Here is a 26914-nt window from a genome sequence, read left to right on the forward strand (position 1 = left end):
ATATCCTGGCAACAAGAGGTGACACACTTTGAGTTCCTCAGCCACATGTCTCCTGTTTTGGGGGCTGCTAAGTCTTACTGATTCATTCGTCCACTCTTCCTTTACCAAGGGCCCAGAGGGAGGTGATGTCTCAGAACGTCTCAGCTGACTCCTGAAGGACAGTTGGAATTTTCTAAGCTGAGGAGCAGAGGTGCCATTCTGGGCAAAGGGACAGCGTGGGGAGAGGGGTACACTCGTGGGCAATGCGATGCTGTGTAGTGCTGTGGTCTGCTGAGAGAGCTCTGAGGGCTGATCTCCCCGTTGTGCTGGCTGGTTGATCTTGAGCAAGTCCTCCCCTCTCTAGGACTCTGTCCCCATCTGAAAAGTGAGGCTGGTCCTTACAGCACCTCTGTCCCAGGCTGGAGAAAGGAACAGGGCTGTTAGTGCCCTGTGCCTGCCCAGCTGTAAGATTCTTTGCTGCATTCCGCTCTGGGTGCCCGTGGACCATTTCGTGAAAGCTGGAGAAACGCATGCTTTCCAGGTGCGAGAGCTCAGTCACTTCCAGCTGTAAACGTGGTGACTTCGGAAGTTGAACCAACTCAATACGAGATCGTCTCCACTCTCCTCCCCCGCCCCCAACCATCTCCTTCCCACCAGGGTAAGCGAAGTTCCCCGGGCTGTCTGACCCCCCACAGCACCCTCTGGACCGCGATGGACCTGTCCTGCCAGGTTCCCTCCATGGTGTTTGCGCCATGGTCGGGCCCGGGGACACCGCTGACCTACTCCTGGGCTCTATCTGGCACTGCCGAAGACCAACCACATTCTCTCAGGGGCTTTGGCCTCTGCTGCAGGTTCCCAGCCCCCTGGACCTCTCCCAGCAGGCAGGCCTCAAATCCCAGTCATGTGCTGGGGCTCACCGTAGGTCCAGGAGATCTGGGGGACCCCCTGCACCCCCCATGGGAGCAGAGGAATTGGGGTGCAAGGGATCCCTCCCTTGTCCTGGCTTCCAGCTGGGAGTAGGGCACAAGCCCCTGTGCGTTCAGACCCCCACACTCGTCCTTCAGTGACCCCCACCTCACCTCCAGTCACCCCAGTGACCCCAAGGGAGGGCGGCAGGGGCAGGGCCTACTCTCCCACCTAACTCTAGGCTCCTGGCCCAGCCCCCAGCTGGTCCCTCCTCTCTGGGTGGTGGGGGACTGCTCTCATGGGCTCTTGAATGCCAAACACCCTAAGACTTTCTCACTGCTGTTTCTGTCTGGGGCCTAAGGAATCATCTGTGCCCTTGCCGGCCTGGATGGTGGGGGGCAGCAATGGCAATGGGGACTAGCAAGAGGGAGAAGCGCCTGGCACGTTGGCCTGCCCTCAACAACTAACTCCTGGTGATGGTCATCAGTCACCGCCACGGCTCTGGGAGTGGTTGAGTCTGGTGGAGTCGGGGTGCCTGGAAGCTTCTGACCTTGGGCAGTTTACCTAACCTCTCCTTGCCTCAGTTTGTTTGTCTGCAAATGGGGGCGTTTTAAGTACCAACTTAAAAAAAATTGTCAGGATTAAAGGAGAGGATAAATATGAAGGCCTGAGAACAGTGCCTGGCATGTGGGGGTATCTCTCAGTGGACACCGGCCCATGGCAGTTTGCTTGCGGGGGGAGGGGTGCATGAAGGGCCTCATCACTGACTGAAATGTTTCCCTACGTACTTTGCTGTTGTATCCGCTTTTTTTTTTTTGCTATTATAAGCAACCCTGTGATGAACATCTCCACGCAGAGGATATTTTGTGTCTTTCAGATTATTTCCCTAGAAACTGAATTTCTGAGAAGAGCATTACTGGTAGAAGGGGAGGGAGATTTTAAGCCTTTTGTTACACTTTGCACGGTTGTTTTTTAGACAGGCTGTTGGCCTCCCTGTCACCAGCCACATCTGAAGGTATCACTTCCTCAAAGCCACATAAGGGAAGCATCTTGGAAGGGCTGTAAGGGGGGGCTGGCCAGGGCAGGACATAGAGGCAAGGAGAAGGGGCCAGAGGGGGCGGAGGGGACAGGGAAGAGGGGAGAAGAGTCTTTGAAAGGGCTGGGAAGGAGCCGTCAGAGAGAGGAGGCCCCGTCACACGTCCAGGTCCTGAGCCATTCAGAGCAAACAAGTCTCAAACCGAAGAGACCAGCACGGTGATGCAGGGAGCTCGCTCCACGATGCAGCACGTGACCACAACTGACCTTGGGCAAATGCCAGGCCTGCCTGAGCCTCAGTCCCCCCATCTGCAAAATGGGCATGCCACTTCGCCTGCCTCACAAAAGTAGGGCAGAACGAGTGATAGGAAATGACTTTGATAATTGACTCGGGGGCCCTGGGTTCTTCCGACATAAGCACCCACTGGTGTAAGAGGGCAGGGGCTCTGGAGCCTTCTTCAGTTTTACAAAATGTTCTGTAGTCTCAAGGAGAGGCTTGGGCAAGCATGCCAGTTTCGTGGGGGTTACTGGAGGGTTTGAGCAACAGGGCGGGGGAAGCACAAGGCTGGGACCAGGGTGGAACGGAGTGTGACCCAGATCGACGGAGGATGCCCGGCCTCCCCGAGAGCCACGTTGTGTATTGGAAGGAGGCAGAGTGGGCAGGGCGTCTCCAGCTTTACAGCTGGGCCACACTGGGCTCCCTCAAGGCTCTGCCCCTTGCTTGCTGGGAGTCGCTGAGCAACTGACTAAAGTTCTCGGGGCCCAGACTTCCTCGTCTGTCAGAGATAAGAAGTTAACGACTATATCCTATGTGTCATGTAGGTGCTGGAGAGTTCAGGGTTAAGTGCCCAACCCATGAGCACTTTATTATTCGGCGGTCCGAGTACAGCCACAGGACTGGATAACGTGGAGGCACAGGAGGGGTTGAGTGGAACTAGGGCCCCCCACGCCTTCGGTTTTTCAAGCAACAAGCCCAGCATGCTGTAACACCCAGCTCCACTTACTGGCTGTGTGACCTCGGGCAGGTTTCCTAACCTCTCTGTGCCTTAGTTTTCTCCTCCATCGACGGGGAGAGTAATAGCACTTACCCCATGGGGTTGGTGTGTGGATTAAATGAGCTCATACTTATAAATGCTGAGAGCCAGAGTGGGGGGGCGGGGGCGCTCCGGGGATGGCGGCTATCACTTGCTTTCTCTCAGGGCTCAGAGCACAGGCTTTGGACCAAGCAGACATGGCAAGAACCCCATTCCTCCACCCACACGCTGTGTGGCCTTGGTCAGGTCACTTAATTCCATGAAGGGCTGCTCCCCTCATCTGCAAAGATGTGGGTGGTGCCCACCTGGCAGGCCAGGCACACAGTAAATGCTCAACGTGACTGGTGACCGAGAGTCTTAGAGAGAACACCCCTGAACACTGCGCAGCCCCACGCCCTGCAGCCTCTGCCCTCCCCGTGGTGGGCACACGGGACAAAGGGTCACGCTCCTTCCCCATGCCTGGCACTCACTCGGGTGCCATCTCACTGACCCACATAGTTGTAAAATCATGGAGAAGGGCCAGGGCAGGCCACAAGCTGAGACTGTCCATCGGTGGGCTCCTGACCCCTCCCTCCCCGCCCCCCACATCCTGCAGCTTCCAGCACCTGCCAGGTCCCATGCAGACCCGCCCACCGCGCCCATCATGTTCTGGCTATAGGATCCCGTGCCGTCTCCTCTCCAGCTGCATCCCCGGGCTCCTCCTTCGCCAGATGAACTAGGCACCCCTGCTCTCAGAACACAGCCCTCAGCTCAGGCTGCCTCCTCTGCCCAAAGAGACCTCCCCCCCTCCCCACATCCCCTTTCAGTTCCCACCCATCGCCCCAGGCCCAGCTCAGATGCCACCTGCCCCGCCCGGACACACTCAGGCCCTGGCACGCGCTCACACACCCACACGGCTGTGTGTGTCCACACACCAACCCTCACCCGTGAGTCGCTTGAGACCAGCGGCCCCGCCCTTAACCGTCTCCTCCACATCTCTCATACTAGCTCGTTCTATCAAATTCATTCAGTCTGGTCTTCCAGAAGGAGCGTGCCCCAGTGGGAAGGGGGTGCAGGTGGGAGACAACGGCCGTTGTTTCATATTTGAGTTTTGCTATGGGGTGACCTAGGGGCATCGCTGAGATGCCCAGAGCCTCCGTTTTCTGGTCTGTGAAATGGGACACCGGTGCTTGCCTCATAGTGCCAGCGGTTAACTAGAAAAAGGATGCAAAACCGCCCAGTCAGGACCTAGCGCGTGAGCACTGAGTAAATGCTAGTTCTTGTGAATCACTTATTCACTCGCCAGTACAACTCACGATACTTGCTCTGTGGCAGGCCCCTCGGGGACTGCTAGAGTCTCAGCCAACCCCTCCGTCATTGAGTTCCCAGAGCAGTCCCAGGCTGTGACGCTCCAGCACTCAGGGATGCATGTCCTGTGAGGTCCCTAATCAAGATCCCTTTTAGGAGCCTAAAGCTTTTGGACCGTCACCATCTATTTCCTTTGTCATGGGGAGAAAATTAAAAGGGCCCAATGGTTTATGACTGTTACCTCTTTATATCAACTGAGTCCCAGGGAGTTCCGGGAAGCCTCTCACCTTGTCTGGCATGAAGGTGAACCGAGCGTGTGAGCGAAACTCCTGCAGGAAGCCTCTGTCCAGTCTGCTGTTGGCATTGGCTGCTGAAGGACAGAAAGACCTCTCCACCGTCCCTTCAAAGCAGATGCTGGTGTAGGCAAATTCTCCGTGTTTGCTTCCAGAAAATTATGAGAAGGGCGTGAAAAATTAGTTTCTTTCATGAGCAGAGAGGCCTGAAGTTCGGTCATTTCGGCCTATCAGGCACTATCAGTTTGTGGCCGGAACACAGGTATAGGAAGATAATGCTCTGATTGATGTCTGGGCGTCGTGGTGTCCCCAAATTGCCACCTCATAGCTTACTTCAGAGCAACCCGAAATTAGGTCTGGCCTGGAGGGGGGGGGGTCACCCCTCATTATGACAGAAACTTGAGGCAGGGGAGAGACCCCTGGTGGGTTGTGGCTGGCTCTGAGGATGTGAGAGAGCCTCTTCCCCTTTCTAATCTCCACTTGCATTTCCTCATAGAGGAGAAAGGACTTCCGGTGACCCAGTTCCCAGGATGTAGGTGAAACTGACACGGGCAGTGGTTGGTTCTGCCGTGTTGTTGGGAACCGGAGAGCAAGGACCTGGGTTCAGACGTGAGCCCAGACCCTCAACACACAGTCCCCTGACCGCTGGTTCTCGGTGACCCTAAGGTACAAAGCAGCCAATGGCTGGGCCCGTTGCGGGAGACAAGGGAGGGGGCAGGGGGGCCTCCCTCTCCCAGCCCTTTCGCTGGAATTGTCCCCAGGAGAAGGCATGGAGTTGACTGCGACCCAGCGGCAGGAGAATGAGGAAGTCTCAAACCACACTCAGGACTCCTCGTCCCAAATGCCACACTTTCTCCGGCACATGGCTAGCCTCAGAGGTGCTGGCTGAAACGGCCGGCGTCCCTCGCTGCCCTTCCCGGCGTTCCTGCCCACCAGGCTCTTCCAGGCTAGCCACAGAGAGGTAGATATGGAAATAAAGCCGGCATGGGCTACCTCACACAGCAGAGGCACTGCCAGAGTGGCAGGGGAAGTGCTTCTGTTTCTGCCAATCTGTGAATTGGGGAAGTCGGAACATGGGAGAATCACTATCGAAACTGACATTTATTGGGTTTTTCCTTTTCACACACGTGGCTGAACGCCTACGACAAACTTGGACAGTGGGATGCAGACGAGAGGTCCAGTGCCTGGCTTTAGTCTGGGAAATAGACAGGGAAACTGATAGTTAACCCAAGGAGGTCAGGGCCTCAGCAGAGGGGCTCCAGGAGCTGGGGCAGATTTCAGCGATCCCGGGAAGCCTCAGAGACAGCTTCCCACAGGAGGTGATGCCTGAACAGAACCCTGAAGCAGAAGTAGAAGTTGAACGGCAAGAAGAGAAAGGCATTTCAAGCAACGGGACGTGTGCAAAGACACAGGTAGAAGTAATAGCAGAGGGATGCGTGCACGTGGTGGTTCTGTGTGGTAATTTGTACTATAAGCAATAGAAGGTAATAGCAAAGGGCACTGACAGTCATTAACTGTATGTCCTGTGAGGTTGCTCTTATCAACTTATTTCACAGATGAGAAAACCCAGGTTCAGGGAGGACCTGGGCAAAGCTTCCTCTACAGAGCGTGGCGCTGAAATGGCATCCAGACTGTGGGTGGCTGAATATATTATAACACCCTCCGTATGGAAAGAGGGGATTCAGATTCAAATTCAAATTCAGATTCTAGGAATATTACTAGGACGCTGTTGACCACCAGCAGCAGAAACCCAGTTAAAAGAGGCTGGGATTGGTGGAGGTGGGGAACCGGCTCATAAAACTGCAGAGAACAAGAGTAGCTTCAAGGATGGCTGGATCCAAATGCACAAACGTCATCAGAAATTTATCCTTCTCCCCCTTTCAACTCAGTTCCACCCTGTGTTCACTTCAGCCTCGGTCAGAGTCTCCCTGGGGTGCCGCCAGCAGCTCCGAGGTCACATCTTACCACCTTGGCAGGTCCAGTGGGAAATGTGTCCTTTCCTATGGTTCCAACTTTTGCAACCAAAAAGTTACAGGCCTACGTTTCGTTGGCTGGGGGAGGGGGTCATGTGTCTACCTCTGTACCCAGGCCTGGAGCCAGGGCGAAGAGTAAGAGGTCAACCCCCTCCCTCACGTGGGCAAAGAGTGAGGAAGGCTGGATCCCAAAGAAAAGGGGACTCGATGATAGGAAAAGGTGAAAACGACAACTGCTTGCCATAGGCACTTACTGTGTGGACACTGCGTTACGTGCCCTCAAGAACCCCATTCACACCCTAGCTTCAAGGGTTAGGGCTCAGGGCGGGACGGGCCATGGGACTATGGAGGGGGTCAGGAAATATAACCCTACCAGTCTCTCTGGACTCTGTAACGTAGTACGGTCTACACAATATTGAAATTTAGCTGAATGTCTCACCCCAACTTACAGCTGGCATGGATGGCAAACTAAGGAGCGGAGGAGGGCTCCACGCCACTAGCCTTTATTATGTTAAATATGCATCTTAAAATTATTTTATAAGAGGCTAGAGATTCCACAAGAAAGAAAGAGAATGAGGGGAGAAAAGGCAATTTAAAGCAAAGCGAGAGGGGCGCCTGGGTGGCTCGGTCGGTTAAGCGTCCGACTTCAACTCAGGTCACGATCTCGCGGTCCGTGAGTTCGAGCCCCGCGTCGGGCTCTGGGCTGACGGCTCGGAGCCTGGAGCCTGCTTCCGATTCTGTGTCTCCCTCCCTCTCTGCCCCTCCCCCGTTCATGCTCTGTCTCTCTCTGTCTCAAAAATAAATAAACGTTAAAAAAAAATTTAAAGCAAAGCGAGAAAACACAGGAAAGGTTAGAGGTGGGGCAAATATAAAACACAAAATCACATTGAAGAAATCAGTCAAGGTATATCAGTAATCATGATACGTGTAGATGGAATAAACTGACCGCTTAAGAAAAATAAAGGCTGTCCGATTTGTTTTTTTTTTAACCTAAACAAATGTTTTTTTTGCAAGAAATAGACTTAAGGAAACAAAAATGTTGAAAGTATAAGGAAAGAAAAATACAATATGCTAGGCAAATACTAACCAAAAGAAATCTGGGTAGCTATATTAATATCAGACAAAGTGAATTTTAAGCAAAATGTATTACTAAAGATAAATATGGTCACCATATTTTGAAAAAGATTCTATTTACTGGAATGATAGTAATTCTCAACTTGTACATACCCAATAAACTAGCTTCAAAAATACATAAAGTAAAATTTACAGAACTACAAAGATTGATCACGAACATCATAAATAAGCAATAAGAGTATGGGGGGGGTATTATTTTAGAAATTTTAGATGTTACAGAGATCAAGAAGGATAATAAGAGTGCCGTAATCCATTCTATGCCCTAAACAACAGAAAACTCAGATATAGGGAATTTTTTCTAGCAAAATAGAACTTGCCAGAACTGACTTGGAATGAAAGAGAAAACTGGAATGGTCCTGTAACCATTAAAAATAAATAAAATGAATGAAACACCAGTAGTACTTGGTTTTGCAAAGGAGTTCTGCCAAGTACTCCAAGAACAAATCATTCCAATTCTGCACAGACTCTATCAGAGGAGAGAAAAAGGGAAACTCTCCTATTCGTTTGATGAGGCCATTATAGTATAAATTCAAAAGCAAGTATGAGAAGGACATGACTAAAAAAAAAAAAAAAGAAACAACTCAGATGTGCATCGACAGGTGAATGGACAAATAAATTGGAGTGCAATGTAATGGACTACTTTACAACAGTGGCAATGAACTGCAGGGACATGCATCAACACAGTTTCAATCAACTGAAAAAAAATACGGCATTAAACAGTAACAACAAAAGGTAGCTACAGAAAAACAATCATAAGACGTGATTTCATTTATATAAAAGGGAAATACTAAATTTTAAATACGTTCGATTTGTAGTTTTAATCTTTGTTTTTTTCTGTTTTCTTTTTTTTACAAGCGGTGACATGTTTTCAGTCCAGAGTAAATTATAGTTATTACATAAGTTTATGCTTCTTACCTAAGTGATAATGATTGAGATGTATGCTGAGAGATTGTGTATGCCCAAAACCACTACATGCATTAAATAACCAAAATTTTAGTATCTGCAACTGTGTATTAAGCGATAAATAAGCTAGTATTTTTTTCAAGCCTTTTAAATGCACTCAAAACGTCAAATAGGTGGCAGGTCTTTCCAGGCATGTGAAACTTACGTTTGCGGTTCCAAAATATCATAAAAGTTGTTTTGTTTATAGCCGTAAAGTGTTGTAGAGCACTGCTGTGATCATAAAGTCTAGAAGGTTGGTTGTGTTTAGTTATAAAATGTTGTAGAAGGTTGTTTTGCTGACCATATTATTATTGGAAATAGTCTACCTCAACTAATGCTCTGTGTTGTTGTATTAGACAAAAGTGTTTCGGTTGCAAGCGATAGTAATTCAGTTGGATAGCCCTTGACTTAGCTTCGTTTCACGTGCTCCCAGCTTCTCTGCCTCATAAGAAAGATACAGTAGTCGTGGAAAGGACTCTCTTTCTCCCAGTTTGAGTTATGGACTCACCTCTCAAGCAGTCACTGTTGCCACGTGGATAGCTTAATCCAAAGGCATCCCCTAGGGGATGGGGCCCAGTGATTGCACTCCCTCCCCGACCACATGCTGTGGGGAGTGGATGGTTCCCAAAGGGAAGCATGTGGGGCAGATAAATCACATTTGTCCACTCAAGTTTTATTTCAAGATGATTATCATCTGTGAACAGCCTTGTGGGAGCTAAATCTGGATTGTCCCCGTTTGGAAAATGACAATACTGCTGAATTAATTATTATTTCATGAAAAGAAAAAAGCTGTAATTTACAGCCTCCCCCCCCCCCCGACCACCCGACCCAAAAAGTAAAATGCAGGCAGAACACTGCAATATGTTTTTTAGGGATACGTAAATATTTGCTGAAACAAGTCAGTTCCTGGTAAATTCTGTTTCGTAACCTGAGAGGTGGTTATACTGGTATCCATTTTCGTATTCTTTTATATTCTTTAAATGATGCATTTTTGTTTTTTATGTAGTCTCTTTGGGTGTATAATGTATTTCATTTAAAAATATTTGATGACAGAATGGACAGGTAACAAAAAGATATGGCTGAGTAGAGGAGTTATTTGAGATGTTTATTTTCTTTGTTTTGTTCGTCTCTCCGGCCTGAATTTTTTACCAGGATCATGTGATATTTCCATAATAATATTATTTTAAGTGATGTGGAAGCTCGTTAGAAGGGAGGTAGTTCTTTCCTAGCCACAGCTAGCTTTTCTTTGATAATTTCAGTGAAAATCAGTTTATCAGAGCTGCGTCTGGAATGTTAATCCAAGGGTAGATACCTGCCTGCTTGGTCAAATATGTACACTGGCTGGCACGGAGGACTGGAGCCTCAGAGGTGCCAGGGGTATGACCTTGAGGTCCAGGCGAGGGCAGGTGTTCTGGGGAGAGAAGGGCTGGCCAGACCTACAGAGAGAGTTTGGGCCACTCGAGGACTCTAGCAGTGGCTAAGCTGGAGTGTACCTACACACCTAGGAAAGCTAGGGGGTCGGCACTATCATCTGTGTCTTACAAAGCCAGGCATCCAAACCCACAACCCCCATCTAACGGATTCTAAAGGCGAGCTCGGTGCTCTTTGCTCTCTTTATGTAGAAGGGAGGAGCAGGGAGTTTGATTCCTCTGGCAGCCAGATTACCTTAACAGATGATGGCAGGAGCTGAGGCACGGTGTGAGTTTCACAGGACACCCGGAGGAACCGCAGTGGGTCTCAGGACCAAGCAATGCGTGGCTCCCAGCTTGAAACCGACAAGGAAAGTTACCACTCCAGCCTAGGCAGGGAAGCCAGAAAGTAGGAGGCATTGATGGCTTTAGACAGAGCTATTTTGTCCTGCCCTGGAGCTACAGAGACCCCAGACAGAGTCTCTAAGGTCACCATGCAATACTTAGCTTCTCCTGTGTTTGCACTGAGGGTGAGCTGGAATGTGTCAGGGAGGAGGAACCGCACTCCCCAAACCACAGCTGCTTGCGCATTCCCTTCCCCATCCAGTCCAGCCCATAGTCTTCTCCCACCTGCATGATAACACACTTTGCGCTGAAATTTATTTACGAGGAAACTTGATATTGTCACCATAAACGGAAATGTACTATCACTTGTGGAAAACACAAAGAACTCGTGAACATAGATACAATGACACAAAACAAGGTCTGATCAAAGTTTGACCAGACCCAATCGCCTGATGAAAGCTCGGAGCCTGCCACCTGTTCTCGGTCATAAAGGGAGATCTGCAGGTGTTGGGTAGGTCTCCAGGCACTGAAAACAGGGGCGCCACGCTGAGCCTTTCCCTCTGACTTCATGAAGCTTGAAATAAAAGTGATGAGGGAATTCTGACTCCCTGAGAGCAGCTAAAGAGAAAAGCAGGTCTGTCATCCACACTGTAGCAGGCAACGGGGCCAAGGAAATTTGTATGCCCAGAAGTGAGGGAAATCCTCTTATTCCTCAAAATGTATGCCAAATGCTTTGTTAAAAACTTTCCTACCAAGCTTTGGGCTAACTCAGTCTTCAGCGATCTATTCTTTGATCAGATTGACTTAACAGAGATTAACGGAGGAACTACTATATGCCAGCCATAATTGTCGGGGCAAGTGCCTTGCCTTTAGGGAGCACACTTTCTAATGGACAGATGTGTTCGCAACTGATTTTAAGGCAAGGCTGAATAAATCTGTGTGTCTTCTTCTCCCAGCCTTCCCCCGAACTCCTGCAAGGCGTGCTGTAGATTGTTCGGGAATCATTTCATCTAGAGTCAGAAACAGCAAACATTACCTGGGCTCCTATTGTGAGCCAGACAATGTGTGGGATACCTTCGTACATATTGTGTAACACTTAATCCTGCCAAGAATTGGAAAGGTGGTTATTTTTTCCTCCGTTTGGGGTTCAGAGGAGTTCAGGGGCACACAGAGCATGTTAGAAGCAGACTTGAGATCGGAAAGCACGTCTCCTGGATGCTCTCCTTTGTGGGTTGAGGGAAGTCCCGGCTGCACGTGGGCAGCCCTGGTGGCAAAGGAAGGGCTCCCACCCCATCCCACCCCACCCTTCCCAAGGCCAGCTTAGAGGAAGCAAAGGCCAGAGGCTAGGTCCTGGGCCCACTGGCCTTGCTCCATGGTCACCTCAGCCCTGACCTGTGCTTGTGTCTCCTCAGGAAGCCAGCGCTATCCTGCACTGTGTGCTCCAGCAACCTTCTAAGCTGCTGCAAGAGTCTGTGGGGGCTTAGGTTCCTCCAGAGACACGTGAGAGGCCCCTCAGAGGAGCAGCCAGGCGAGCCACTGTCCGAGGAGCCACTGAGGACACCACCCCAGGAAGCGGTGAGGACTCTGCCCTCCGAGGCTGTCTAGACCCAGCCCAGGACACAGAAGATACTGCTTCTGGTCACCAAGATTTGACTCCTGGAGCCATTAAGGACCCAGAAGCCCCCAGAGCCACCGAAGATGCGCCCTAGCCCGAGTCTAGGGAGTCCCAGAGCACGCAGCGGGGTGCCGGGGTCCTTGGGTCTAGTGTGGTGCGGCCTGTCCTGTGCCGGGCATTCTCAGCAGATGCTCAGAACTCTCCTGGGTCTGGGTCCGCTGAATCCCATGGGTTCAGAGCTCACGTTGGTGCTGGCCCTGAGTCACGAGCAGAGATGGCTGGACGTTGGAGGTGCGTGCACAGGTGTGTGCATGGATTTGTACGTGCAGGAACGCGCAGGCCCTCTGAGCACAGCAGACGGCGTTGCCATAAAGAGTTAGTCTCTCCCTCATGGGTTCTGTAGGATGAAGGAGAGGAAAGGAGAGGGAAGGGAAGAGAAGAGAAAGGAAAGGAAGGAAATTAGCCTTTAATGAGCACCTTCTGTGTGCCGGGTACTTCATCTACATGAGTTCACATAATCCTTATAACATGTGTTAAGAATCACCAACCTACTTGACAGAGGTAGAAACTGAGGCTCAGAGAAGACCGGGGCCTGCCTCAGGGTACTCAGCTAGTATGTGTTCCCGGCTCATAGGAGGCACTCGAAAAATAGCTGTGCAGGGAATTAGCAAGTGGGAGCATGGATAAAAAGCCCGGCTTCAAGCCCAGGCTCTTGCCATGACCTTGCACTGCTTCTCAGGAGAGAGATCAAGGTATTTCCTTGACTCAGCCTACCTGCCTCTTAGCGAGGCTCAGAGCCGGAGCCTAGGGGATCCCTTCATGCTGCAGTACTAACCCTCTCTGGTGCTTTTCATCAAGAAGTGGTGTGGAGCGGAGCGAGCATTCGAACATTCGGGGCAGGTCCGGGGTGGGCGGTGGTGGTTAGTGCGCCGGAGTCCTAGAGGGAGAGGTGGCCTTGCCGGGTGGGGGGAGTTGGCCCCACAGCGCCCTCTGCTGGATACGTAACCTTGGGTGCGTCAGTAGCGATCTTTCTGACCATCTCTTGACTCCTCTGTCCAAGGGGATAAGATGGCCTATTTACAGGGTTGTTGATGAGACCCAAGGCAGTGAGGGTGATGATAGCCTGGAGAAATGAGGGTGTGCGTGGACCCTCACTGCTAACCACTGCCCCTCCCTGAGCCCACTCCTTCCTTGGTTCCAAGACCCCCTCGTGGTGTCCCCCTCCCTGCACACCTATGCCTTCTCAGCCCTCTTGCGACTCACTGTCCTCTCCCCAGCTGTCCGGTGTGCCTGTCCCAAGGGCTTTCTCTTCTCACTGCGATTTCTCTCCCTCTGTGACCTCGTCTGCGCCCTCTTAACCGAAGTTACCAGGAGGCTTCCCTGTGAGGAAGTGACTCACAGATTTGTACCTGGACCCCAAGCTTCCTCTGGGAGCTTTCCAGCCACGACTGTGGCTTTCCAGCCACGACCTCCAGCCTGGGTGTTTCAAAGGCACCTCGCTTTTAGCATGTCCACAACCACACTCTAGACCTTTTCGCTGCACCTGCTCCTCTCCAGGTTCCCGGTCTCAGACAGACGTCTGCCACTGGCTTTAGAGCCCAAGCCACTGGCCAAGGAGGTCAGCCTGGGCACCTCCCTTTCTAGCTCCTCTTGCTCAGTTTTCTTGAGCCCTAGTTCCACACGTCCCCACCTTCTGCTTGATTCTCCGCACCTGCCCTGTCCCCACTGGGCCCCACTGCCATCCCTCGGTCAGGACAGTTGAGACAGCTTCCTGACAGCTCTCCATGTTCCCTGCTGGCCTTCCTCCAGCCTGCCTCCCCACCCAACAGCCACAACGGGCTGTGCAAAACGCTAATATGGTCACGTCGCGCATGCAAGAAACCATCTTTCTCATGGCCCACCAGCCCTGCATGGTCAGCCCTGACCTGTCCCTCCAGCCTCCTCCTGCCATGGTCCCCTCTGTCGCTTCACCCCAACCCCACTGGCTTCTCTTTTGTTTGTTTATTTTATTGCTCTTTGCAGCTACTAGGCCATGCACAAGGCTGTTTCCATGACGTGAGACCATGAGACCTCAGCTGAAATATCACTACTTGAGGAAGTCTTCCTTGACCCACCCTATTAGGTCAGGCCTCCCCCACATACCCCAGAACTGTCCTCAGAAGCCATTGATTGTTTGTAATTTACAGTCATCTGTGTGGTTCTCTGTCCGTCTCCCCCACTCAGGAGGTCATGGGCCCTGCCTATTTCTTTGGACCTTTGTATGTCTAGCCCCTAGAAGAGCGTTTGGCACATAGCAGGGGCTTTAAGTGGTTTATCTGCCAGCATATTTGAAGGCATGATTTGCCCCAGTGGCCCTCAGAGATGCTCAATTTCTTGGCTGGATTCCATCTGGAAGCCCCAGAATCCCTTCCTCAAGTTTTCTTGAGGGTCTAAGGCAGGTGGGTCTCTAAGTCATGGCCAAGTAGTTGGAGGCATAAGACTGGTCTGGCTGATCACGGTCTCAGCTGGTCAGGGCTCCAACCCATCGTGCCCACACACCACCTGCCACTGCAGGGGCCTCCTTCGGGTCTGTCTCTGAGCTGCCGCCACCCTTCTGGAGGCTTCCTAGAGCCTCTGCTGGCTGCAGAAGTGGGGCACATGCTGTCTAGAGGAGGAGTGTCTGCGGTGGGTCCCCAGATCCATGTTCTGTGTTGCGACCATGTTCCAATAAAGCTATCGAAACAGATGCTGCCTTGCGGTTTTATTTTTTCACTTCCTGGTGAGGAATACTCCCCAGACTTCATCGTACGGCGTGTCTTGATTTAGAAAAAGAGTTATGAGAAAACACTGCAGTAAAAGCCAACTTGGAAGCTACCTTAAAAAGTAAAAGAGTCCTCAGGGAACAAGGTTTCATCATAGGACACCATGCTGGCAATGAAGGACAGGCTGGTCGGAAGGATCAGGCCTTTGTCCCGCTTGCCCTGTGAGCCAGGTACGTGGTAGGCTCTCGATAAGGGTTTATAGAAGGGAGTATTTCTGAAATTGCCAGCTTCCGAGACGCCTTTGTGAAGTAGGAGAAGAGGAGATCTTTAAAATGGAAAACAAGGGGCGCCTGGGTGGCGCAGTCGGTTAAGCGTCCGACTTCAGCCAGGTCACGATCTCGCGCTCCGTGAGTTCGAGCCCCGCGTCGGGCTCTGGGCTGATGGCTCAGAGCCTGGAGCCTGTTTCCGATTCTGTGTCTCCCTCTCTCTCTGCCCCTCCCCCGTTCATGCTGTGTCTCTCTCTGTCCCAAAAATAAATAAACGTTGAAAAAAAAAATTTTTTTTTTAATGGAAAACGTGTCCGTCAAGGAAGTCTGCGGTAGGGTGGGTAGGCACAGGCAAGGGACCACCAGGTCAAGAAGAAGTTCACGGAGTTTGTGCCAGGAGTGAGTCCCAAGGGCACTGATGAGAGGGTTTGGAAAGTGAAAGGGGGAGCTGACCAGAGTCGAGGTCACCGTTTGAGGACAGGGGTGAGCAGTGTCCCCTGGGAGGGAAGGGAAGAGGCCGGAGGAGGCTGTGGAATCCTGAACGTGGGGCCTTGCAGAGAAGGCCCAGAGGCGCGCGCCTTGTCGAATGTCCCCGGAGGCAGAGAAGGGATTCCGTGTCAGCTCAGCCAAAGCTCGCGGGAAGTGATTGGCTCAGAATGGGTTGTTATGTGGGTTTTCTCAGGGGAGAAAAGACCAAGATGTGCTAAGGGGGATTGGGAAAGATGAGAGTGGCAAATGGAGCCAATAGATGGTGTTAAGCAGTTTGTGTAGATGGAAGAAGATGACAGGGACGTGTCCCCCGAACTGTACTAGTGGGTGTGACGAATAGTGGGGCACTGCATAGGCAACCGGCCAGGGCTGGAAGCCTGGGAATCGCAATTTCCAGCATCCTATTCCAACCAGCTTAGGTTCCACCAATAGGGAGCTGGAGAGAAGCTAAACCATTATTGCTAACTAGGCAAAGAGGTGGGGGGGGGCGGCGGGAGGAAAAGGAGATCAGGGCATCTGGAAGGGCTGACCGCGGGGAGGCCCCCCCAAGGCGGCTGCATTGGGCACAGGAGTCATGGCATGGCTTGGAAGGGTCTTCATCAAGAGAGGCTAAAACGATGACGTGTGTGTTATGGAAAGATCAGACTCGAGCTGAGGGAGCAGCCCCTGCCAGTGAGGACGGACTGTAGCATTTTATGAGGATCTATCACAGGCTCTCCTGCAGGCCATAGACTCCATGCTGGGAGCCCAAAGGAACAGACCTTCCCCACCCTCCAGGGAGACTGGCTTGAACCTAAAATCACCAAGGAACCATGGAAGGAATGGGACACAGGGGCCAGTGCCGGGATGACCAAGGCCTGGTGGAAGGTGCAGAGAGCGGAGTGTGGGGAGGACATGGCCGCGGCAGCCATGACCTTCTGAAGGGATGCGCTCCTGGGGCACGTGGGCCGGGCTGTGCTTAAACGCAGGTTAGAAGCGCGGTGGGTGGGAGGAGGGAGCGCTCAGAGCCGAGACTGTGGGAATCCATTTGGAATCCCATCTCGGCTGCATAGCCAGCGGTTCACCTTTGCTGACCCGACTGCAGCTGGAGCTTTGAGGGAGAATTTACCATCTTCGCTGTCCATCTGAGAGAGCTCTTTCCAGGCCACCAAAGCAGGAAATAATGGCCAAGGACACATACCTCCCAGAATTCCAAGCTTTCCAGGGACAATTCAGGAGCCTTCCGTGGTCACTAATAGTCTGAAGAGTGGCTGGCTGGGAGAAGCTTCCTTTCACCCAGCTGGTAGCTCTAAGGGGTTCATAATCTGTTAGTTTTGGAGGTCACTGCAGGTGTCCGTGCCACATCCCCAACCTCCCCACTCAGGGTCACACAGCACAACGTGCCTCTCATGCCCTGAGATGCCGCTGTGCAAGCCTGGCCGGACCACAGCCCTCATTGCTGGGGCATTACCGGGGCTCTCATGTGCCCAGTGGTCCTGGCAGGATTCCCGAGGAAATAGTGTCCCAGAGGGACCTGCAGGCTCTGTGTGGCTCCCAGACGACCCTATCATCTTTCAACTGACATTTATGAGTCCCTTCTTGTGCCCAGACACTATGTCAGCCCCTCCACAGACGCCAGCTCATTTCTTCCACCAGTCAGCCCTGCCCGGTAGAGATTCACATCCCCACCAGCTGGGGCCTGAAGAGGGACACAAAGTGAGCAGTTAAAAACCCAAGTAAGTGACACAGCTGAGGCTCCAACCCAGACCCGCTTGTCTTCAAAATTGTAACATTCCAGAGAAACCCAGAGTCCCTTTGACCACCCTTCTCCCTCCTTCCCCCTAGCAATTCTCCCTGATGCAACCTCTGCTACCCAGTCTGCTGCATGGTGTTTGGTTCAGTTTTGTTTGCTTTAACATAAACGCCATACTCCGCCGTAGGAGCTGAATTCAGCAATGTGTCTCCAAGGGTCAACCACATTAGCCCATAAAGAGCTCCTTCATTGTTGCTAACTACCAGAGGGTGTTCTGTGGTGTCCCCCTAGCCATGAACATTTGAGTCATTTCTAATTTTTAGCTGTTTAAACAATACCATGCTGATCGTCTGACAACATTTCCTTGTGCACATATGCAAGTGAGTTTTGGTGGTGGTGGTGGTATGGGGGGGGGGGGAGGCGTGCATGTGTGTTTAACATACGTCCTAATTCTGGAAATGGACTCTACGTGTGGCCCAATAGCCCTTCAGAGAGGCACAGATCATCCAAGCTCCCACCAATGACCCTGGGGAGGTGGGAGGCCTGTCTCCCTACAGCCCCACCATCCCACCTGTCTTTTCTATCATGCCTTGGCTTCTTCCATCCCCTAGAAGTTAGAATATTCCCCCTAGAGATGCCCTACCTCCGGTGAGTGCAAGACAGGACATTTAACTAGAAGAAATTCCCAAAGCTTTCCTTGGGCTCACCCCAGGCTTTCCATGAGCGCTACCAAGTCTTACCTTCCTCTGGGTCCCCAGGGAGGAAGCCAGCCTGCCCAAGTCACATAGGTGGTGTGAAAGACAGTATTCGCTCACAGTGGCCAAAGTATACAATGCAGCACTTTTTGCACATCCACTAAGTTGTGCAACCGTCACCACTGTCTGAATCCAGAACATTTTCGTCATCCCCAAAGGAAACTTCATTGGCGGTCTCTCCCCGACACCTTGACAACCACCGGTCTCTTTTTAGTCCCTATGGACTTGCCCGTTCCATACAATTTGCGTGTACGTGTGCAGTCAGAGCAAGCTTGGCATCCACAGTGACACCCAACGAAATTCTAAAACCCAGTCATTCCTGTTGCTTACAAAAAAAAAAAAAAAAAAAAAAAGTCTTATATAAAATTAAAACTCTTTACTATGCTCCCCACTAGTTATTGGATTTGGATACTCCCAAAGGCAACCTAAGGAAGGAATAATAACCACCAAAAAATGAGAAATGTTTTGCTGAGTATTTTCAGAACTGACTCGCTGGGACCATAGACGTGAATGAGTGACTTTCTTTCTGTATCTGGTTGTTCTTACGGAAAAATCATTTCTCCCTTGGTTCTACTGAGTAAGTGTAGAACAGAGACTGAGAGACATAGATCTGGAGGGGGTGCGGAACTATTTACCTGCCCGGGTACCCATGCACCGACATCCAGCCCTGAGCCCAGCCAGGACTTGCCCCAGAAAACATCTTTTCTATTCTTAAGAAAATGTATCCAAAGCATGGAAATAGGGCTCAAGGTGATGGTGTGTCCTCCGAGTGTCATATTGGATCGTGGCTAGCAGGCGTGACCAGTATTAGATGATTCTCTAGGGGAAGGGTCCCTTTGCTGACTATTTATTATTGATCAGGGACCAGAGTCTGCAGCCACATGTTAATTTGTACAAGATTGATCATTGCAAATGATTTTCCTGTGGCCCGGTAGAAATGCAAGTGACTTCTCTTCCGTAGAAAAGATAATGCCAGAGGTTATGGTTTATTGTGCTGTAGGACACTGACCAGTTTTGTTTCTTGGCAGTCTTATTTCAAGGTTCTTCCTTTCCAGGTACAGAGTTGTCTCTCAGATACTTCTTTGCGCTAACTTTACCACCTTGCTTGTTCCCCCCCCACCCCCCGCCGCCCCCGAATGGGTTCAATTAAACTCTGTTACGTGTTGACTATACATTTGCATGAGTTGTGTTTTTAATCTTTTGAAAATTCTGCTTTGACAAAAATCTTGTTTTTCTAACCACTGCAATGGGCAGGGGTGCCCCCTGCTGGCAGGGTTATTCCATCCATTAGACACTAGAACCACATGCTGTTCTGAGACCTACAGAGAGATTTGGGAACCGAAAGAACAAGTCAGAGCTTCCAAAATATAAGAAAATGTAAACTTAAAAAATGAATGATGCTCAGCTAAATAGCTACAAAATACATTTTAGATGTCTACCATAGCTTGTCAACCATAGCTTCGGCTCAACTCATGATTATATAAAAATTATTTTTAATATGGTATATTCTCAGTGGTCACAATTTCTTTTTTTTTTTTTTTAATTTTTTTTAATATTTGTTTATTTTTGAGAGAGACAGAGACAGAATGCCAGTGGGTTAGGGGCAGAGAGAGAGGGAGACACAGAATTGGAAGCAGGCTCAGCACAGAGCCCGACGCGGGTCTCGAACTCACGAGCCGTGAGATCATGGCCTGAGCCGAAGTCGGACGCTCAACCGACTGAGCCACCCAGGCGCCCCTCAGTGGTCATAATTTCTGATGTTAGGAATCCCTCAAGACAAAGTGGAAGGCATGGTCTGTGTGTCAGTTTCACCAAGTGTAAAATGGAAATAAAAAATAGTTATGTACCTGGGGACGTTCTCTTGGATTGGCAGCCTGTCCCACCTGCCCTACTTCTGATGGGGTCAACTCTACAGAAGCCCAGATACACTTGACAAGCCCATCTGGGCTCCCTAGGATGTGGTGGGAGAGTGTGGGCAAAATTCCTGCCGTATATCACCAACGCACTGTGCCTCTGTGGTCCTCTGTCATGCTGTAGGCCAGGGCCTTGAAACAAGCCAGCTATTGATCCGGGCCACAAGAGACCCATCTCCTCTTCTGCACAATCCACCAAAGTTCATGGGAAAGCATACTAATAGAAGTCTTCTTCTATTACCTGATGGCAACAGCCGTCCAACCACTTTGGTTTCATCGACTCCTGGCTGCAGTCTGTGAGGACGTGACACCAGGAAATACGGAGAATGTTCTGGTTTTGAGCTGTTTTTTGAGCAATCAATTCACCAGTTTGTATCCATGGTAACCCCTTGGGGCAAAGAAGAGTTCTCAATAGGGATTCATATCTCCCTGTCCAAATGATCTTTTTAACTCTCCCAATTTTGATTTCGGTAATCTAGAAATAGCGATTTTGAGCCACCATGGACAATGGGGTTATAAATAGCATTACTACCTATTTCAAGCACAAGAAACTCTGAACCAGATCAAAATCACTCATGTGGCCACAGCGTGGGGATTAGGCTCCTGTCCTCACGTCTCTGAAATTGTGGTCAGGCCCACCATATCATTGTTGACAAACAGTGTTGGGTTATATTTTGACCCAAGGTAAGAGGAGAAAGCAAATATGCATACTGGATCTCAAGGTTTTGAGAGTTTTACTGAGAAGGACCCTCACTCCTCTCTTGACCTCAGAACCCTAACATCCGAATTCTGGTTCCAGTTCAAGTTAGGGCCTGTTCTTCGTTCATTTGTACTTTGGTTTCCCCATCTGTAAAATGGGAGTGACCATTAGTGTAAGGATCAAATCAGGGTGGAATGAGATAATATATCAAAGGGCCCAGCACCTACTTGGTACCTAGTAAATATTTGCTTCAAAAGCTCCACAATTTTAAGGTAGATAACTGTTTTACATGTCACCAAATGAAGATGGTTAAGGTTCCAAGTTTGAAAAAAATCGTGTAGTTTGATGTTTGATGAAGGTCCTTCCGGTACAGATATGCTAATCTGGGAGGATTGACTCCATATCTTATCAATGCATTAAAATGTTTTCACACCCCACCTTAAATGACTCTGTTAGTGTTGAATTCAACTGCAGTTCACCAGCTGGCATAATATTACTGCTTGTAGAATATGTTTAAATATAAACATTGATTGGTTTTGATTTTGCAGTCTTATTTATTTATTTATTTTTTTATATTCTGGAATCAACCTTTTTTCTTTTGGCAATAATGCTGGCAAAAGCTAGATAGGGGGAGAATACCAGCCCAGTGAAAAGTGGGAGGGAGTCCTGAGCTGGAGGTTATAAATTGCAACAATAGCCAAAGCGCGCATTCATTCGTGGGGTTGTTTAAACATTTACCCAAAATTGCAATAGGCTGGGACTTGCAAAAGAATTGGAAGGAATTGAAAATCCTTTATTTGGTAAGATCAGATCCATTCTTCTTCCTCAAACCAGTAGTCTCCAAAGACAAGTGGCGTGTTAGTAGGAGGAAGCGTAAAGGCTTTGCTGTTGTGCGTTGGTGAGTTAACGCTGCTGGGTTTGCTCCCATGCGACTTGTCCTTCCTTATCATTCCATGCTCCTGTTGCAATGCAGGCAGCTGTCAATCATGGCTGCCCAAACCTGTGAGCACCCTCCCACGTGTTCAGGGTTTCCTCTGTTGTGAATTCCTCCTGCCCGGTGTCCAATGCAAACATCTGCATTTCCCAGCCTTCTTCGCCCTTCGGGTGCAGACATGTGACGGGATTTCCTGATCAAAAGCAGCAAGCACCTTCAATTTAAAAATCCACTCCAGGGGGCGCCTGGGTGGCTCAGTTGGTTAAGCATCCGACTTCAGCTCAGGTCACGATCTCATGGTCCGGGAGTTCGAGCCCTGCGTCGGGCTCTGAGCTGATGGCTCAGAGCCTGGAGCCTGCTTCCGATTCTGTGTCTCCCTCTCTCTCTGCCCCTCTCCTGTTCATGCTCTGTCTCAAAAATAAATAAACATTAAAAGAAAATTTTTTTAAATAAAAATAAAAATAAAAAAAATAAAAATCCACTCCAGGCAGAAAGCGGTGGTCTCAGGCAGCACCAGGCTGATGGGCAGAACGAGCTTCAGAGGGCATCTGGTTCTGCCAAGGATCTAGGAGCTTCCTAACAACTCCTGTGCTAATAAATCTCTTCCTGCTTAATACCCAGCTCCTGGCATGTAATAGGTACTCAACCCATTCTAATTGAGTGAAGGCCTGTCGAACCAGAATTTCTCCTGTGTATAGGTTTTCAAGAATCTGTATGCCTGGGGAGAAGGACTGAGTCTGTTTTGAGGTGTGTCCTCCCCTACTAACTGGGAAGGCAGAGGCTGTGTCCTTCAAATCCTTGGATGGCTGGGCCTGGCAAGTGCTTGGTTGGCACAGAGTGGGCCCTGACGAACCCTGAACTGGTATTATTTAATCTCCCCCATCCCTTCCTGCCTCTCCAGGGTTGTTTTTGTACTGCCATATCCCTGGGGGTACCTCACTCTGTCTGCGAAGGTTGGAACAAGGGGCCCTCCCAGGACCACCCCCAAACCCGGGCAAGAAGGGCCCCTGCTCTGGTTCCTGAGCTTTAGACAATTCTGCCCTGGACCTCCAGCTGTACCTCATAGGATGTGCCCAACAGGAGCTCAACCCTCCCCCCGTTCTAAACCACACTTGAGACCCTGGATTTCCTTGGCCAAACACTGCTAAAGCCCAATTCTAGGGCCTGCAGGAGCCTTTCCCTTAGATCCAACGCCTTGAGGTAGACCATGCCAATGGTGTGGGCATGGCTGGATCCAGACGTGGTTATTTGCTGGCGGGGAGGGGTTGGTATATGGAGTTTTAACTCTTGGGCGTGTACAAGAGCCGGGGTGTATGAGACGGATGTGTGTGAAGAGAAGTGGGATGGCCTCATGCCACAACTCCAGCTCTCCCCTTCCCTCCATGCTCTGGCGCAGAACTCCAAAGAGTCCAAAGAGTCTAGAGTTGAACCTGACCTTTCAGGTAGTTTGAAAATATACTTTGTCAAGGTCAAAGGACAGAATATATTTAATTTAATAGTTTGTCCATGTACTAGTTACCTATTGCTGCATAAGAACTTAGACCAAAATTCAGCAGCTTAAAACAACCCCCACTTATTATCTCACAGTTTCTAGGGTCAGGAACCTGGGATCTGCTTAGCTGGCTTTTCTGTTTCACAGTCTCTCGAGAGGTTGTGATCAAAGTGCATCAGCCCAAGGTCTGTGGTCTCATCCAAAGGCTCAACTGTGGAAGGACTGGCTGTCAGACTCACTCACTGGTTGTTGGCAGCATTCTGTTCCTTCCTGCCCAGTCCTCCCCCACATGGCGGCTGACTCCCTCAAAGCGTGCAAACCCGAGGCAGGAAAGAGAGTCTGTTAGCAAACGAGAAGACACAATCTTTTCTCACCTATCGTGGAAGTGACGCCCCTTGCCTCTGTCATATTCTACTAGTTAGAAGAAGCAAGTCACTAGGCCAGCCCACATTCAAGGGCAGAGCACCAAGCCCGCACCTGGTGTGGCCAGAATTCCCATCCCAGGGGTCCGGCAGAAGCCAAATGCTTCACTCTGAGCCAAGCCCTGGGTTGTGTGCACGTTGCTCCCACCCAAGAGCCCAGCGTTCCCCAGAGCACTACCCTGCACCCTGGACAGATGAGCAAAGCTCAGTTCAGAGGGAGCTTCTGTGAAGGACAGAAATTACCACCTCCAGTTCCAATTACCAGCTGAGCTAATTGCAAAAGTAATTGCAATTGAAGGGTCTAATTAGGCTGGGCCAGACAAGCGCCTCCTCCCCGCCTTTGGGGAGCCTCCTGCTGCCTCCTGGGGCTGCAGACATGGTGGGAATCTTATTCTGGAGAGAACAGGACCATGTCCCAGAGACCAGATTGCCAGAGAGAGGCCACCATCTGCCCCCCCCCCCCCCCCCGCCAAGCCCCAGATAAGGCTCCCCAGGCCCAACAGTGGTCTCTCCCCTCGCATCTTTGCTCCAGCCCTGGACTCTTAAGCCACTTGACCTACTCCTGTGCTACATACCAAGAGCCAAGAAATATGAACTGAGGACTCCTCGCACTGGCATCTGGGTCTTAGTCCTCTCCCTTGCCCTTCCCTCCCCCACGTGTCACTATACCAGGCACGCATTGGCATGCCACTATCTCCCCCGTCTGACCCGGTGTTGGTCCTCAGCCTGGCTCCTCGAAGAACACACTCACGCCTGCGTGCAGCTGCCAGCCTCTGGATTCTACTACCTACCTGCAGATCCCATTCCTGGCACCTCCCGCCAGCTGCATCCCAGCCTGCGTAGCACATCTGGCCCAGGAAACCAGCTGGGTCTGGCCTGGTGAGCTCAGCACCCAGCACCCAGCAGGTGCTCATGTATCTCCGCGGAGGAGATGAAGGCAACGAAGAGAGACCACTGAGGCAGTGTCCTCCCCTACTCTGCAGCAGCTCCAGCTGCCTGCCACCCTCCACCAGGCACCCTCCAACTCCCACTCCACACCCCCAAAACAGCTGTCCTTGGACCTAGCCAGGCACACACCGTCATCCACCCTCTGGAGCCTGGAGCCGGGGCGAGGCCTACACAGATCCTGGGGTTAGGTCCCAGCTCTCCAAGGTGTGCGTTCTGGAAGGGGGACTGCTGGTGGGCTCTAGGCGGGCACCTCCTCCTGGCCCAGAGACTCCTCCTCGCCTGTCGCTGGGGAGAACAGCACTACTGGAGGGCCAGGGCCAGCTCTGCCAAAGCCCAGGAACCATGGCTGGCGTCCCTCTGCCAGGGTCTGGGGGTCGCAGTGGGAGAACTCGCTATTCTGTCAAAACCTTTCTAACTCAGGGGGAGCCTGGCCACTCTCCCGCTGAGCACCTTTTCATAGGACCCTATTGCCCTCAGGACAGAGCTGAATTTCTTAGTTGAGCCAACCTGCCGCTCTACGCCTCTATCATTTCATCCCTCCTCTGCTCCCCTGCTGCCCCAAGGCACTCCTCAGGGCTCTGGCCTGCCTGGCCTGGTCTGCCTGCTCCACGACCCTGGGGTACCCCTGCTTTGGCTCCTCCTTTGGCAAAACCAGGTAAGGTGGAGCCCCTGAAGCTCACACAACTTGGGGTGGGTCCTGAAGGAAAAGAACACAAAATGATAAATGCAAAATGATGAAGTCAGAGCCCTGAAAGTGAGGGTCCCTGAAGCTTTGGGCCATTGGCCACACGGCCGCTTGCTGCTCCCTCTGTAGCCTTCTGACCTCAGCTACCCAGCACACTCACCTGACCTGTTACCTTCTTTGACCAGCCTTTCCCTGGCCCCTCCCACCACTCCCCATTCCTGCCCAGGTTAGGGTTCCCAGGATGCCCTAGGCATGGCTTCACAGTGCCCACATCGCCCTGCGTCATAAGTATCTACCTGCGGGCCTGACCCTTCCATGAGGCTGGGGCCTCCCTGCTGGCAAGGGGAGTGCCAAATCGTCAGCATTTTGTTCGGCCCCGGGCATGCAGGTGTCTCTGGAGATAGGTTGAATCAATGAATGAACACTTTTCCCACAATCAAGTAAATACATGAACATCTCTTATCTCTTCTGGAAGGCTTCAACGTTCAGCTGTGCAAAAGCAGGGCTATTCCACCAGGAAGGTCTCCCCAAACCTACTCACAGACGCAATCAGCCTGAAACTCCCAGCTAAACCCTCCAACAGCCCGGAGGCCAGGCTCAAGGAGTCCACCAGGGGGCAGTGTGGGAACATGGATGCTTATCTAACAGCACCTTGCAAGTAATTGCCCTTCCCTAAGCCTTCTGCTTGCAGAAAGGATCTCCACCCAGCCCCACCATCCTTCGGCTCCCAGAGCTCCAGCTATTCATCCGCACTCTTTACAGCAGAAAGCCAGGGCCGAGGAGTCAGGCCGATCCAGGATCAAACCCCAGCTCTACCATTTCCATCCTAGCTGTGTGAATGTTGGCAGGCTCCTTTCCGTCTCTGAGCTAGTCTTCTAACCTGCAGGGTTGATGTGATGCCCGTGGGAGTCTCTGAAAATGGTCAACTGCCAAATTCAGGTTGGTTATTGGTTAATTCATCATAAACCATTGTCTCGGTCCACTGTCTGATTCCCAGATGATGCCACATGAACTGGATTTCAGCTGCGGGGGGAAGATGTTGAAAATGCCAACCCTGGGGCGCCTGGGTGGCGCAGTCGGTTAAGCGGCCGACTTCAGCCAGGTCACGATCTCGCGGTCCGGGAGTTCGAGCCCCACGTCAGGCTCTGGGCTGATGGCTCAGAGCCTGGAGCCTGTTTCCGATTCTGTGTCTCCCTCTCTCTCTGCCCCTCCCCCGTTCATGCTCTGTCTCTCTCTGTCCCAAAAATAAATAAACGTTGAAAAAAAAAATTAAAAAAAAAAAAAGAAAGAAAATGCCAACCCTGTAATAAGGTGATAAATGCTCTGATTTAGTCTTTATTGAAGACATTATGAGCAGTTTATTGATTTTTTTAAGGGAAATGAGAGGAAGCGGGAGCAAACCCTCCTGGGTGCCAATTGAATTAGCAGCTGGGAGTTTATTACATGGGAGACACGGCCGAGCGGCGTGCCGACACTGCTGTCTCCTTCCCCTGCCACAAACCGTGAGCTCCTCCAGGCTGTGAAGGAGATCAGAACCTCTCTGGAACCCCAGTGCCCAGCACAAGGGCTAACACACAGTCGGTGCTCAATTAATGCACACTGTGTTGCTCTAAGGAAGGCTTTAGAGAACATTTCCTTTCCTACCATCCACTCGGGTTTCTGTCAGCATCATCAACAGCACTTGGCTGCAAGCCCTAAACCCTGACGTGAGGGAACTTAATCTACTGGAAGGATGTCAGGTAGCTCCCCAAATGAAACGAAAGCCAGAGGACTGAGCTCAGCAAATGTCAGAGCAGCTCAGGGGTGGGGGGGTGGGGGACACTCTCCTCTCTGCCAGGTTGCCACCACTGCGATGAATGACCTCTAATAGTCTCTTCCTATGATT

General features: G+C 51.0%; 1 protein-coding gene across 3 annotated transcripts in view; it reads left to right on the forward strand.

Moving 5' to 3' along the window:
- The window catches only part of HRH2 (histamine receptor H2), a 78534-nt gene that overhangs the window by 38327 nt on the left and 13293 nt on the right, over positions 1–26914 (forward strand). Inside the window, exon 3 of one of the 3 annotated variants that reach the window (XM_025924882.2) lies at positions 11750–14677. The exons of 1 other annotated variant lie outside the window; for it this stretch is intronic. In XM_025924882.2, the coding sequence (XP_025780667.2) occupies positions 11750–11942 (193 nt within the window). In that variant the 3' untranslated portion in view covers positions 11943–14677. Of the gene's footprint in view, positions 1–11749; positions 14678–26914 lie in introns of those variants that run through there. One more of the 3 variants, XM_086720223.1, reaches the window with a different exon arrangement.

The sequence above is a fragment of the Puma concolor genome, chromosome A1 (assembly GCF_028749965.1).
Source record: "Puma concolor isolate L17-30 chromosome A1, mPumCon1.1.hap2, whole genome shotgun sequence".
Lineage (NCBI taxonomy): Eukaryota > Metazoa > Chordata > Mammalia > Carnivora > Felidae > Puma > Puma concolor.